This window comes from Pomacea canaliculata, linkage group LG5, assembly GCF_003073045.1.
Source record: "Pomacea canaliculata isolate SZHN2017 linkage group LG5, ASM307304v1, whole genome shotgun sequence".
In the NCBI taxonomy this organism is placed as follows: domain Eukaryota; kingdom Metazoa; phylum Mollusca; class Gastropoda; order Architaenioglossa; family Ampullariidae; genus Pomacea; species Pomacea canaliculata.
In genome coordinates this window covers 25,577,578-25,591,834 of record NC_037594.1, presented here as the reverse complement: position 1 = coordinate 25,591,834, position 14,257 = coordinate 25,577,578, and the positions used below count along the sequence as shown (strand labels likewise).

The following is a 14,257-nucleotide window of genomic DNA, read 5'->3' as shown; positions in this document are numbered from 1 at the left end:
GGCTGTAGTGAGCCTGACTCATGCCGACAAGAAGGGATGTATTGCGTGGTGATTAAAATTCAAAGGAAATTTATTCAGGAAAGAGACACCAGTTTATCAAAGAGGGTTTGTTTTATAGGAGACGTGAAGGTTTGACCTAACAAAAAAAAAAAAAAATAAAAATAAAAAAACCAAACAAACAAACAAAAAAACCAAAAAAAAAACCTGCCAGTCATTGAGAGATGACGAGTGATCTCAACAGAATATCAATCGCAGCGATCTCAGTGTTCTCGGGACCTAACCCCACGTCCTGCACGTGGCGCAATGCTGAGTGTTGATTGGGTGATTGAACCTGGGGGACAGAGGGCAGGTGTGATTATAATCAACACGATTCAGTAGCAGTTTTGTTTCTAAACAAATACTTGAGACTGATAATGCAGATATAAAGTTTTCTGGTTTGTAAGATGCTGGCCAACTGCATGTACTCTCACCCTCCCTCCCACTGCCTCAATAAAGGGAAGCAATCGATGAATGAATTTCTGCTCAGACGACCTCCACCTCCATCCCTGCTCCATGGCGTACGCTGCTGCCTCCCACCTCCCTCCTAACAGTCCGGTCTGGCCTCTAACAATAGCGCCTGGTGCACAGCTGTTGCTGTCAGCTTGTGTTACAAGTGCAAACTACCAGCGCACTTGGATGACCATCAGACGCAAGGAGAGGAGGGCAGAGTGTATGTGGCAGTCAGCGGCCTCCTTCTCGCCTCGCTCCCTCCCTACTCCCCCCACCCCACCCCTGCCTGCTCCCTCGATCGCTTGTGCCAGAGATGGCGAAGCTGTGCAGCAGCAGCAGCAGCCCTCCACAGACAAGCTGTCAGCCCGCCAGCCCGAGTGTCGGTATGCGAGAGGTTGGACCACTCCACCACCACGAGGACAGGCTGCGATTGTGGAGGACTGTTTACGGGCTGTTCTCTCCCTTGTTCAGAACCTGGCGCGTCCTTCTGTCGATTTTTCTCGTAAACTAACCTCGTGCCCTGTGCCCTTGTACCTTGTGCCATGGCGCGTGCGGGCACGTGTGTGTGTGTATGCTCGCGCGTGCGTCCGGTAACTTCGCCGGGTAGACGGTTGGTGTAGAGGTGTGCGAGAGATGCAACAATTCTGGGACTGTCCTACTGAGATGACGGGACTGGAGTAACCGTGCAGCGTCTGGCCACCAGCTGCAGTCACAGGGGCACAGACAGCTGCGGCACGAGGGGCACAGACAGCTGCAGCTACCGCGCCTGCGCTCTGCCCTCTAGGAGGCGTTTCTACGACACGTGCGAGAAAGGGTGGAGTTGGGGGGGAGGGACAACTTCTTGCCCTCTGGAGAGTGTTTGCTGAAGAGGAAAGTTTCCATTCTCATCCTTGAGATTCTCAGTGTCTGCGACTCACAGTCGATTGCCAGTGAAAGTGGTGCCAGGATGGGAAGCATGTCGTCATGGATACTGCTTCTTTTAGCAGGAGTGCTGGCGGGCGGGCCTGGAGCCGCTGGTAAGTAGTCTTGTTTGTGAGGTCGGTCGACTGCCAGTGTTGCCATGTTTGTTGTTTGTCTTTATGTCGTCGTGAAGTTTGGAAAGTAGGGCTCGCGGCAGGAACTCCGCAAACAACCAGACGAGACTGTTCAACCTGTGTGTGAGTGCGCGCGCGGATTTGTTTTTAATTTCTTGTCACATCGTAGTCCATGTTGCAGCTGTGACGTGTGTGAATACAGTTTGTCAGTCTGTCAGTAACGCAGTTTCCATGACCCACCTTTGTTTACTGCTGCTGTCAGTTGTGACTCACACGCACCGTCCGGTGCCACCTGTGTGTCGGCGGTTTCCAGTTGTCACCAGGTGCCAGGTGTGTCAAGTACAGTAATCTCGATTTAGTGTGTACACTGATGCCAGGTTACTGTCCCTTTCATGCACACACAGGTGGTGATGGTAGTGGTGATGGTGGTGGTAAGATCTAAAGAACCATCTTGAGTCAAACAACAGGGCGGATAGAATAAACCGACAGCGCGTTCGTGTGTGTGTGTCAGCCTCGTTTAGACTGAATTATGTTTCGGTCTGGGCCATGGGGGTAGGTTTAGGGTTACGGGTAGAGGTTGTAGTTTAAAAAAAAATGTAATGTTTAGTTGATGATCTGGCTTAGTTGTGGGACTAGGGTATTGCACGAGTATGTACCCGCAACACGTGCATTACAGTGACGTAGGAACCAGGAGTCAAGGGGAGCAGCCCCACCCCTCAAAAAAAAGAGACTGAGGGGAAAAGATTGTCTTATTGCTTTGCATCACCCCTCCCCTCCAGGTCCCACTGCTTGAGATGTTATTATTCACAAAGTACAAGAACAGTAGAAAAACAGGAAGAGAGAGAGAAATGACAAATGACAAATCTGTATTTACAATGGTAATAGAATAAACAAAACTTGTTTTCCACATGCAATTCTCCATCTGCAAAATGGAAAAAGAAAGACTACTTTGCCACAGAACAAAGGCATTCATCAAATAAGACACAGGAATTTCTTGGGCACACTGACTTGCGAACGTTGAGCGTGATAAATATGAATACATATAAAAATAAACATGAATACATATAAAACGTCTTTGTCCGAACATTACACAACTTTTTGTGATTGCGATAACCGGGTGAGTCATGTTTCAGTTTTTCCGTTTAATATTGAAAGCAGCAAATGTTGTGATGCTACTACCCCCGTGTACGTGTGTGTGTGGCTGCTCTCCAGTTCGCCCCTCCTTTCCACTTTCCATCTTTCCACTCCACTACTTTGGGGTTAAAGGTGACACTCGAGCAACTGTCGGCATGGTAACTGTTAGAGCATGCCTACTGAGACAAAAGTTGCGGACCGTGAGGTGTGTGGAGGTAATCTACAGGTGGGAGAGCTGTGACTGGATGATGGCAAGCAGTGCGATGATAAACAGTGGTTGTAGTAATGTAATACTTGTGAATGTGATAAAGTGAACAGTGTGATAATGGTGAGAAGTTGGAGAATGGTCAAAGGTCGTCTCGTAACTTTTTTCCCCTCCTGTCGTGGGGGGGATGGGGTGAGGTGTCCGAGATCTCACTTTTGTCGAGGTCCGCTTTTTGTGAGGGTGGTGCCCCATCTCCTCTCCCTCGCTGACCTGCCTTCCCACCTTTTTCGGGGTCAGCTGGGTGGACTGGGAAAAGTTCGCTGTACGACACGGGTATCGAACTGGCGAGGCTGTCTCAGTGTGTTACACCACAGTGTGACGATGGTGTGCAATAAGACAATAACAACAGCGTAGTAATGGTGAGCAGTGCATAAATGTTAGTTGTATGATAATGTGAGCAGTATGATAATTGTGAACACTGATTGTGAGAATGATGATCAGTGATAATTGTGAACACTGTGATTGTCATAATGTGAGCAGTGGGATAATTGTGAACACTGTGATTGTGATAACATCAGGAGTGCTGACGTGTAGGCGCATGTTGTGGAGGTGCAGACTGAAGAATGTAGTGAGTCCGGAAGTCTGACCTTACACTAACATAAACATCCTTAATTAGGCGAAAACTCTCGTCGACTAAACGAGAACATTTCCATCCCGGACTCACACTGCCACATAACATTTAAGGCCGCCATGAAGCAGGTCAAAGGGCAGTAATGGCGGGGAAATTAGTCACAGTGGTGATTAGAGACTGCCGTGAACACTCTTCACAACTTCAAAATTGTTGTAAATATTTGCATATATACTCCGTATTCTGCAGTCACTGTGTCAGTGTAGTGACAACTGTCAACAAGTGTCAACACGCTCACAAGTCAGTGTAGTGACAACTGTCAACAACTGTCAACACGCTCACAAGTCAGTGTAGTGACAACTGTCAACAACTGTCAACACGCTCACAAGTCAGCGTAGTGACAACTGTCAACAAGTGTCAACACACTCACAAGTCAGTGTATTGACAACTGTCAACAAGTGTCAACACGCTCACAAGTCAGTGTAGTGACAACTGTCAACAAGTGTCAACACGCTCACAAGTCAGTGTAGTGACAACTGTCAACAACTGTCAACACACTCACAAGTCAGTGTAGTGACAACTGTCAACAACTGTCAACACACTCACAAGTCAGTGTAGTGACAACTGTCAACAACTGTCAACACACTCACCAGTCAGTGTAGTGACAACTGTCAACAACTGTCAACACACTCACAAGTCAGTGACAACTGTCAACAAGTGTCAACACACTCACAAGTCAGCGTAGTGACAACTGTCAACAAGTGTCAACACACTCACAAGTCAGTGACAACTGTCAACAAGTGTCAACACACTCACAAGTCAGCGTAGTGACAACTGTCAACAAGTGTCAACACACTCACAAGTCAGTGACAACTGTCAACAAGTGTCAACACACTCACAAGTCAGTGTAGTGACAACAGTCAACAAGTGTCAACGCACTCACAAGTCAGTGTAGTGACAACTGTCAACAAGTGTCAACACACTCACAAGTCAGTGTAGTGACAACAGTCAACAAGTGTCAACGCACTCACAAGTCAGCGTAGTGACAACTGTCAACAAGTGTCAACACACTCACAAGTCAGTGACAACTGTCAACAAGTGTCAACACACTCACAAGTCAGTGTAGTGACAACAGTCAACAAGTGTCAACACACTCACAAGTCAGTCTAGTGACAACTGTCAACAAGTGTCAACACACTCACAAGTCAGCCTAGTGACACGAGTCAGTGTCCCAGGGACCCTGTCATCCTGCCATGGAGTCTCATGGAAAGTCCATGCTTGTCTGGTGACAGTGTGGCGGAGGATGGAGAGACAGACACGTGACTGAGTGAAGCGGAAGCAGAAATGTAGGTGTCGCCTGCTGTCACAGCTGGCGTCATGTTATCGAGAGTGAACTCCCCTTAACGCTTCCGCTGGTTTAACGAGAAGGCAGGACAGGAAATGTCGGCAAAACGGTTGCTGAACAGAGTTGTCTTTTGTGTTTTCTCCTAGAAAGCTAAATAAACCGGAAAACCTGTCTGGCAGCATGGGTGTGACTGCTTACGTCTGCTCTCTACCTCGTGCGTTGGCCAAAACAAACTCAGGGTGTGACTGAGTTCTCTGCTTTTTGTAACAGCCAAAATAAACCCTCAAATGTCGCGAACAAAGTATACTGCTATACATATGTGTATGTATTAAGTCTGTTGTGCAGAAATTATGTATCTACTACGGTTGGTCTGTGTCTGGCCTGAATAAAATGAACATAAATGAGATATTTACGAAAGTCCGGTACTCGGGTGTTTGTTTATCCCCATCCCCACCCTGTATTCACGCAGTTCTGTAAAGTGTTAACTGGAAGTGTAAGTTGTCTTTAGCTTACTGTCAGTCTGTGAGCGATGGAGATTGGTTACCTCGCTTTACCTGGCGCCACCTGCCGCCTGTCCCTTTCTGCACGAAATGCTGCCGCCAACCGATTTATCTCTCAGATAAACAGACCGCCAGCACCATTCTTCGGCCTCATGCGAAAATAGCAGCCATTTTGTTTGGACAAGGCTTGTATCCCTCCTCCCCTACACACACACCCAACACAAACACACCCCACCCACACACCCACACACCCACACCCTCCAGAGAGCGGCTGACGAGACAGAACAATGGAATCAACGGGACTGAACAGCGGCTCCGCGGACCGTGGTATGGGTGGGTTGGTTGCTTGGTTGATGGGTTGTTGGGTTGAACGGTTCAGAACCAGTTCTTGAGTTCAGTGTGTCTACTCCGCGACAAGGGCATTACGATACGATGTTTCTTTGAGTTTTCTTCTATCGAGGATGGAGGAGCTGTGTGTGGTTTGGCGGACAAGCGCAAGCGAAGCTTGAAAAGGGGAGGGAACTCGTGATTGCAAGTGTTCAAATTACGTGCCCCTGTTCCTGCTGATAAGAATAAAGGCGATGGCTAGAGTGACAATGTGGCTCCCACGTGTTGAGAGGTCTCTCTGTTTTTCTCTCAGTGTGTGGTGGTCTCTCTGTCCTCTCTACATTCGTGTTTGTATCACGTGACTGTAGGTCTGTAGCCTATTGTTGTAGCAGCGAAGTCACATGGTCCCGACTGTGACCTCAGCACGTGCTGTAACCCTGGATGGGACGTCACCTCGCAGTCTCGTCTTGTAAGGTCAGCTTTCAGCGTGACCTAAGTGTGACCTCAGCTAATAAAAATTATAGTTTGAGTTCAGGAAGCCCTGCACGACACACCCGCTCGCAGTGTCATGTGGGGTGTAACGTAACCCTGCACTGTGTACCTGGGTGTGACGTCACCTTCCAGTGGGATTCTGGGTGGAGGTCTGCAGTTCTCACTGACTTCAACTCGTGTGTGTTGGCCCTCACTGACTTAGCGCTTCTCCTGACGACAAGTCTGTCATCAGCTAACTATCGATCGTAGATACAAATAAGATCTCGGTGTAGGCTCGGCTAGCTAGTTTGGGATGACCGAGTTTTGTGGCCGCTAAGTCTTGGCTCGCCGGCTTCAGCATTATTCTCTTCTCGCTGACCCTCGTCAGGTCTGAAGGCAAATCATCCTCCTACTCTTTCATTTGAAGTGGCCACTGCAGTCGTTCAGTCATTGATTTCTTTACCAGAGAAAACCGTGTTCCGGTCTAGTCTTTTCAACGACCCTGGGACCCTCCTCACATTAACAGGACGCTGTCCGTTGGCCGACCCCTAACCCCTCACCAAACACCCTTCAATGATCTCTCTTCAGGCGTGTGATGTCTTTCTTGCGGACTTTAATTCTGTCCCTAAATTATTTTAAAAATAAACAATTATAAAGGAAATAATTTCCATGATTGTATTAATTCATTCTGTCTCTAGACTGTTTAGTGTCTGTCAGCTTGTCCACTTGTCTGCTTGTCCCACATCTAACAGTTCATCCCGGTTATTCTGGATCATTCTGAGGGCACATGAAAGTCGAGGAAGAGTTTGTCTTTGAGTGTGCATGAGAAAAAAGAATAAAAACTATGCCTGCGACGGTGTCTACCACCTTGAGACCACTTTAGCGTATAGAATATGGACTATTAGTATTTTGAGACCACTTTAGCGTATAGCATGTGGATTATTAGCATGTTGCGACCACTTAATTTATCGTATACCATATGGACTACTAGTATGTTGGGTCCACTTTAGCGTATAATGTGGACTAGCTATTAGCATGTTGAGACCACTTTAGCGTATAGCATGTGGACTATCAGCATGTTTAGACCACTTTAGCGTATAGTATGTGAACTATTCGCATGTTGATATCACTTTAGCGTATAGCATTTGAACTATTATCAGGATGAGATCACTTTAGCGTATTGCGTTTTTTTTTTTTTTTTAGCCCCGAGCGTTGTGTGACATTAGTGTAGTGTTGTCCTGACCACTGGCTCCACTAAAGGCGACTGGGTTGTGGTGGAGGTGAAGCTGCGTGCCTCGGAGCAAAGACAGAAAGGCGTGTGGGTCATGATTGAATCTTACAATCACTTTAGCCCGGCCTTTACATCGTGTATCGCCCCGTCTGGCGTTGAACGAAAGGTCGCCATTTTGAATCTTCGACGTCGGGGGTCACGAGGTCAGGACATAGAGTCCCGCTGCTGTGCATCACAGTTTGCAGGGTCGCGTGATCAGACGTGGAACGCAGTCACGCGATTCGACTAATAATAATAAATGTCAATTTGTCTCGCGCTGCACCGCGACATGGGATCTTGTTCCGAGAACTCACCCAACATGGCGACTGGCGAGCTCCCACACGCGATACGTCACACATCAAACTTTTCAAGAAGACAATGGAAGCCTCGGCTCTCACTGAATTCTCGAGATATTTGGTGAACAAATAAATCTTAAATGAACGCTTGAATGACGCTGTCGTCTTCTGATGTCGCCTGAGGGAGAGAACTCCACAAGGATGATGCTGAATAGATGAGCGGCGAGGTTTTGCGTGATGACATTTGCGTGCTTGGAGGGTGAGTCGTGCGACAAAGGTTTGGACATTCTGGAGTGTTGATGTACAGAGGAAAGCAGAAGAAGGGAGAAGTACAAAGTTTGGTTCCTAATGGCGCAGTGGTGCTTGGTATTGCGTAGCTCAGTCTTGGAGGTTCTGTCGAGGGCTATTTCACATACGTCACAGTAGAGCCAAGATTTTTAGCCGAAGAAACATCTGGAACTTCTGTCGAGCCTACTCCCCTACAGAAGCTCATAAAACCCTCCATAAACAGACCTGCGCATGCGTACTTAAACATGCACGAGGGCTGTTACATCAGCAGGGATGTTGCTCTTGAACTGAAATTAAAGGGCAAGAACCTAATTACGAAGAGACATCGAAACACAAGGAGATGAAAGCGGACAAAAAATCTTTACAGTTCTGAATGTTAAAAAGAAAAATCGTTACAGTTCAGAATATTAAAAATCAATCAGCATGAGGCGCCCTGGTGGCGAGGTACTGAGTGACGAGAAATAATAAAATAAGAAAAGTGAAAGCCCAAATTCCGTGAAGCAGAAGCTGTAAAAATAAGACAAACCAGAAAAAAGGTTTCAGAACCCTTTAGGGTGAAATCAATACATTTTAATGACTCATATTCCATACTTCTACATCCCTCACTCCATCTGCTGCCCAAGGACCTGAAATAACTATTCATTTCTCTACCGTATCCGGAGACGGTGAGCCAAGGAACCTCCGGCTTGTGACGTAGGACGCAGCTGCAGGCGGTGACATCACGTGCAGCTGTGTGCGTACCCGTGTTTAGCTAGGGAAGGAGTTTGTCTCAAGCCTCGGTTCCAGTCCAGAAAATGTTGTCTATCAGGGCTATTCATTTTTTTCTTCTTCATAAGCTCAGAAAGATGATGAAGTCGTCTTGTAGAACAGCGGTTGAGAGGTCACTCACCGCTCACCCCTCCCCGTCAAGCTGATGTGACGTTTCACTTTCTAAAGTAGCATACAAGGCAATAAACATTTTAACGAACTTTTTAATTCGACTTCTGAGAGAAAATTTGTTTTCTGTTACCAATTTCTGTGCCTGTTTATCTGATGTTTGTCAAACTGTGATTGATTTATTTTTGTCTCTCAGATGACATAATGACATAATTGTTTTTTGACTTCGTCGCCGTGTAGTCCAAATGTTAACCTCTTCAATTTAAAATATTCCTTCGCTGTGACCTGTTTCTCTCTGTTCTTTCTTGCTGGTTTAGTGAGTTCTTGTCATGACACTGCATCTTTTTTCCCTCTAGCAGTTGTCTCCTAATATTTTTAAAATTTTGTGTCCTCTAAACATTTTTCTATCTTTGGGCCTCTCTTGTATTTTCAATCCTTAATCTTCTTACACTTTTTCCAGTTCGTATTTTCTTTTGTTCCTTGTTGATATTCTAGTGGCATCTTAATTTTATTCCATGTTTTCCTTCTCCTCGGAATTTGTGTCCTGTCAAGTGCCACATTTTACAGGAATTTTCTCCTTTTAGATCGACGTGTTCGTGTTTACTTTCGGAAAAATTTGCTCCTCGACCGACGCAGCACGTGGAGTCTGAGGTTCAGTTCCCAGCAGAGCGAAGGATGTTATTGTTTATTGTCAGTCCATGTGATGTTGTTTAGGGTACCTGTAGTTGTTACTACAAATGTCGACACCATTTCTTTCCTTCCTGTGCTGGTTTGCACAGTGATTATTGAGTACGATACAGAGGTCAGGGGTCAGACTGACCTCAGATGACGTCACGCGCTGCCGGTGACCACACTTGGGGGCAGAGATGGAAGCTGTTGTTGTCAATGGTGGTGGTGATGGTGGTGGTGGTGGAATGACTAAATGTCGACCGAGACATTGTTGGTCTGTGATACTTCTGTGACGTCACTGCACCACGTGGGCAGGCCCACACGCTGTACAACGCTGTTACCACGGTGGTGGGAGGATGGACTTTTTTTCCTCCTTATTTATGCATTAGATGAAGCCCTGCGGCTCGGATCAAAGAGAAGGAAAATTATTTCGTGCGATTGATCCGCTGACCCCGCTGACCTGGCCATTACCGCAGTCCATGTCTTCCTGTTGTGTCAAGTCTTGTTGGAAGGAGGGGCAGGGCGGGGTATTCACCCTCACCTTTTGATGTCTGCGTGGCTTTTCTTGTTACTTGTGTTACTCACAGGGCTACAAGGCTGACATCACTGGTCATGACATAAGTTGAACTGTCATGTCACTGCAGTGCTGTCAGGACATAAGTTTAACTGTCATGTCACTGCAGCGCACTGCTATGAATAATGTCGAATCGACCATGTCGGGCCATGCTTCGGAAGTCTGCGAATATCAAGTATCTGTCAATAATTGAGTATGTTCGTGTAATATACTACTTCCCACGATGCTATTGATGGCTCGGAGGCAGCAGCAGCAGCAGCTGGAGGCAGTGCGAGGGTGAACTCGCTTTCTCTGTTGCTGAGGGGTCAGCCGCTGCCAGACTTGGACTGCGCACCATCCTTGTCTTCCTTCTGTTCCGGTACACGAACGTCGATGGTCTCTTGTACCTATTTTTAGACGTCTGAATCTCATGATTCTTGTTCTTAAAATAACATATGATTTAGTATTAGCTTCTGCGCATGCGTCCCAGTCTTCAAATGGGACGTTACACAACTAACGACTGGTTCCATGTTCTTCACAAGTTAAACGGCATGGAATATGCCCAGGGTGTGTGGTCACGTGACGTCATTGCAGTACTGGTCACTATTGCAGGAACTGTACTCACTGTCAACATCCATTCTCACATCAACAAAAGATTCAAGTCATGAACTCAGCAGCTCTGTGCTATCTTCAGTGCAAGTTCTCCTCCCTCGCGGGCAACTTATGACTACATGTTGCGGACAGAAGGCTCTCCCTCCATCTCCTCCCACTTAAAGGCAGAGCAGAAGCCGTGTGTACAACAAGTCTGGAGGAGGAGCCGTGTGCTTAGTCTTGCCTACAACCTAGCGACTCTCCGTGCACCCGGCCACATCTCGCCGGCATGTTGTTGGCATACAGCACGTGTCAAAACATCTTAAGTCTTTGTTTACAGTCGAGCCTGCTGTCACCGTGCGACCTTACACCTTTAGTGCAGGGAAAATCGTTTTCATTATATCTCACAAACAACAAATGTACAGAGTGGCTCGGAAGCAGAGAAAGAATGGGATGCGGCTTGTCAGGTGTAATTAGAAGCATCGATGGACTTTCGTTCTTCTTCTATCGATGGACTTTCGTTCTTCTTCTGGGCTTAGTTATGAAGTCGTAGCCCTGGGGCAAGGTAGAGAATTTAAGATAAATCATCTTGTTTACAAAATTATAAAGCTGTGTCGAAGATGTCCTGGGGTAAACAACCGTGAAGTAGTGTCCTCGTGGTCCAGGTGGATATTGTATCTTCGGAAACACGATGCTCTTCCTTGAACTCCTGACTTTGGGAACATTGTCGGTAAGGGACATCAGAACTCTCTCTCTCTTTCAAGAGATTTTTAACAGTCAGTAGGAGACATTAGAGTTCTCTCTGTCTCAAGAGATTGTTAACAGTCAGTAAGAGACATTAGATTTCTCTCTGTCTCAAGAGATTGTCAACAGTCGGTGAGAGACATCAGAGAGGCTCGGTGATGGTGGTCTGGACCCTAAACAAATCGTCAAGAGAACCTCACTTTACGAACTCTTCTCGTGCTCGCCTGCCATCAGCCAGATGTCTAGTCCTGGCAACTCCAGACAAAACTCGCCCTCGGTTGCACACTTCGCTTCTTTTTTATGTGCTGCGGGACATCTGAGCAAGCACTGAGCTCACTCAACACTTTTGTATTTTTTATTTGCCGCGGGAAAGTTTTGCCAGCCGAGAGCAGTCATTAACGGGAATTTTTGCTTCATTCTTTGGCAAGTCTGCCACCAAAGTCGCCCCGACCCCAACCTCGGTAATGCAGCCCCCAGACTCTCGGAAAGTGTGTTGCGGAGCCTGTTGCCGCCAATACCATCACCTGCCGTCTGCTGTTACGAGTTGCGCATGACCGGAAGCTGATCTCGCCACATCAGAGAGTGCGCTGCTTTGTCTTTACAGCCTTAGGCACACTTGTGAATTAAATTTAGGTGTGTTTATTCAAGAAAAAGTATATTTATACTGTCAAGTGTAGTGTGATGATTGTGCTCGGGGCTAAATCATTGATGTCTTAGCTAACTTAGTAGGAGTGTTGTTGGTGTTATAGGCTAACAATGTAGTTATTATGTTATTATTGGTGTTATAAGCTGACACTAGTTATTATTGGTGTCATAGGCTCAGCATGATTGTTATTTATGTTGTTGGGGTTTTTTTTGTTGGTATTCCAGTCTATCATAATATGACTCGTGACCTGTCGGTTGCAGAGGAGTAAGGTGTTAAAGCCCTAAATTTTCTGCTGGACAGTTGTTGTTGTTTTTTGTTGTTGTTTTTGTTGGGGAAGGTTATCGTGAATCTCCCCTCCCTCGCTGCCTTTCTGTTTCCAGCTCTCTATGGGATGACCTGCCTCCCGACACGGGTATCGAACGCTGTTCACTCATCAGTATTGTCGTGACCTATCGCACTGTGATTATAATTGCTGTGATCTAACACAGTGTGATTATGGTCTCTAACGGTTATTATTGTCGTAGCCAGTCAAAGTAGCGTCTCCTGCTCTGACCTCATGAGTTGTCTTCCTGAGCAGCTGCGGCTTTATCTCCCTTTAGCTGGAGAGCCTCCACCTCTTCTCCTTCACAACGCCATCTTTGCTTGAGGGTTCGGATCCTGCCTTGGGCAAACCTTAATTCTCTGGCTGTGACACCTGTTTGGTGGGCTAGCTCGCTGCCGATGGAGTAAAACAACAACAACAAGAAGCTCTCTCCACCGTGTGACTTGCCAGTGAAAGACTAGTTGATGTGACAGAAGGGTGAAGGTGGGCGAGAGGCTATTGAAAAGCTTTGCAGTCGACAGAAGGACAAAAATAATTAATCTTCTTACAAATTTGAAAGGTTTAGACCACCAAACTCAAAACTGTGCGTAAACAAGCATCATCACTCAGTTAAAGGAAGGGCTCCATAAATTTTTCAACAACAACAAAAATATTAAGTAGCCACATGTAGTGTTGTCCTCATTTTTAAAATTTGTTTCTAGGTTAATGAGTCGTTCCGTAAATTAAAAAAAAAATGGCACCTTCTGCCGCCCTTACTGAACTTCTGCCAGTCTTCACTCCTCGATGCTTTGCCAAAAAAATATTCCTAAATTAATGACTATTTAATGCCTGGTAAAACGCCCTTAGAAAATATTGACTCTTTAATGCTGCTTGAGAATTTTTCTGTCGCTTTTAAATGGAATGAGGAATGTCTTGGAGGCATTAAGTAGAATCTTACTTCAACGCTGAGTGAAAAGAAGTTTCTGGTCCTTAGCCAGGATTTATCGTCGTAGGAACCAGGTAACCCGGGTGGCCAACAGCCCTGCAACTCAATTTCCCTGGAAAGTGAATGAAGTCCGGAGATGAATGACGATTCTAACCTTGTCACGCAAGTCATCCAATATTAGTTTTTCTCGAGTAAAGGAGGAAAACGATCGGAATAATAACATCAGTGTCGTGTTTGTTCTTGAGTTTGTTCGTTTGATAACTCCACCAATAGTTTATATTCTTGTTTATAGTCCTGCTAAGCTCTAGTCCTGACTACAATAATATGGTGTGAGAGGTGCTCTTACTCCACTTGTTCCTAGTAAGTAAACATTGTCTACAAGATCCTGTCCCATGCTTGCTTGTCCAGGACAACAACTTGTCTGACTAGTTGCTGAAGGTGGTGCCAGCCTCTGTCTGTCTTCTCTCTCTCTGTTGTGGAGCTGGCCAGGGAACAACACTAAAACGTGTTTAGAGACAAAAAAAAAGGAAGAAAAATCAAGAATGCAGCTCGTGCGCCAGCAACCCTCTGAGTCTGTTCACTCGTCTACAAGAAGTGAAGACTCGACTGATTATCAGCTGGTGTCCACCCCGCCATTTCCATCCCGCCCCCTCCTTCCTGTTCAACAGTCTCCCTGTGTTTCCCTTCCTCCTGTCCTGACCTTTAGATGTTTATTCACGTTTTCCTTTTGCGCATCTTTGTAATGGAGGACCTTGGTGTTCCTTGGCTACATCATCGCTACCATCATTCACTTGCTAGAAGCGCTGCATGCTGGGTATGAGCGAAGTCCGTGGTGCCTCCTCCTCATCATCCTCCTCCTCCTCATCATCATCGATATTTTTATTATCAAGCGAGGGCGGGGGGAAGATTCCTACCCTCTTGGTTTGTTGGTGTGGTTGTTATTG

The 14,257-nt window shown here is 46.3% G+C and overlaps 1 protein-coding gene across 1 annotated transcript in view; it reads left to right on the top strand.

Moving 5' to 3' along the window:
• The first annotated feature begins 181 nt into the window (after window positions 1-181).
• The window catches only part of LOC112565111, a 37,209-nt gene continuing 23,133 nt past the window's right edge, over window positions 182-14,257 (top strand). The window contains exon 1 of the mRNA XM_025240406.1: window positions 182-1,505. Coding sequence (XP_025096191.1) covers window positions 1,436-1,505 — 70 coding nt within the window. The 5' untranslated portion in view covers window positions 182-1,435. The remainder of the gene's footprint in view (window positions 1,506-14,257) is intronic.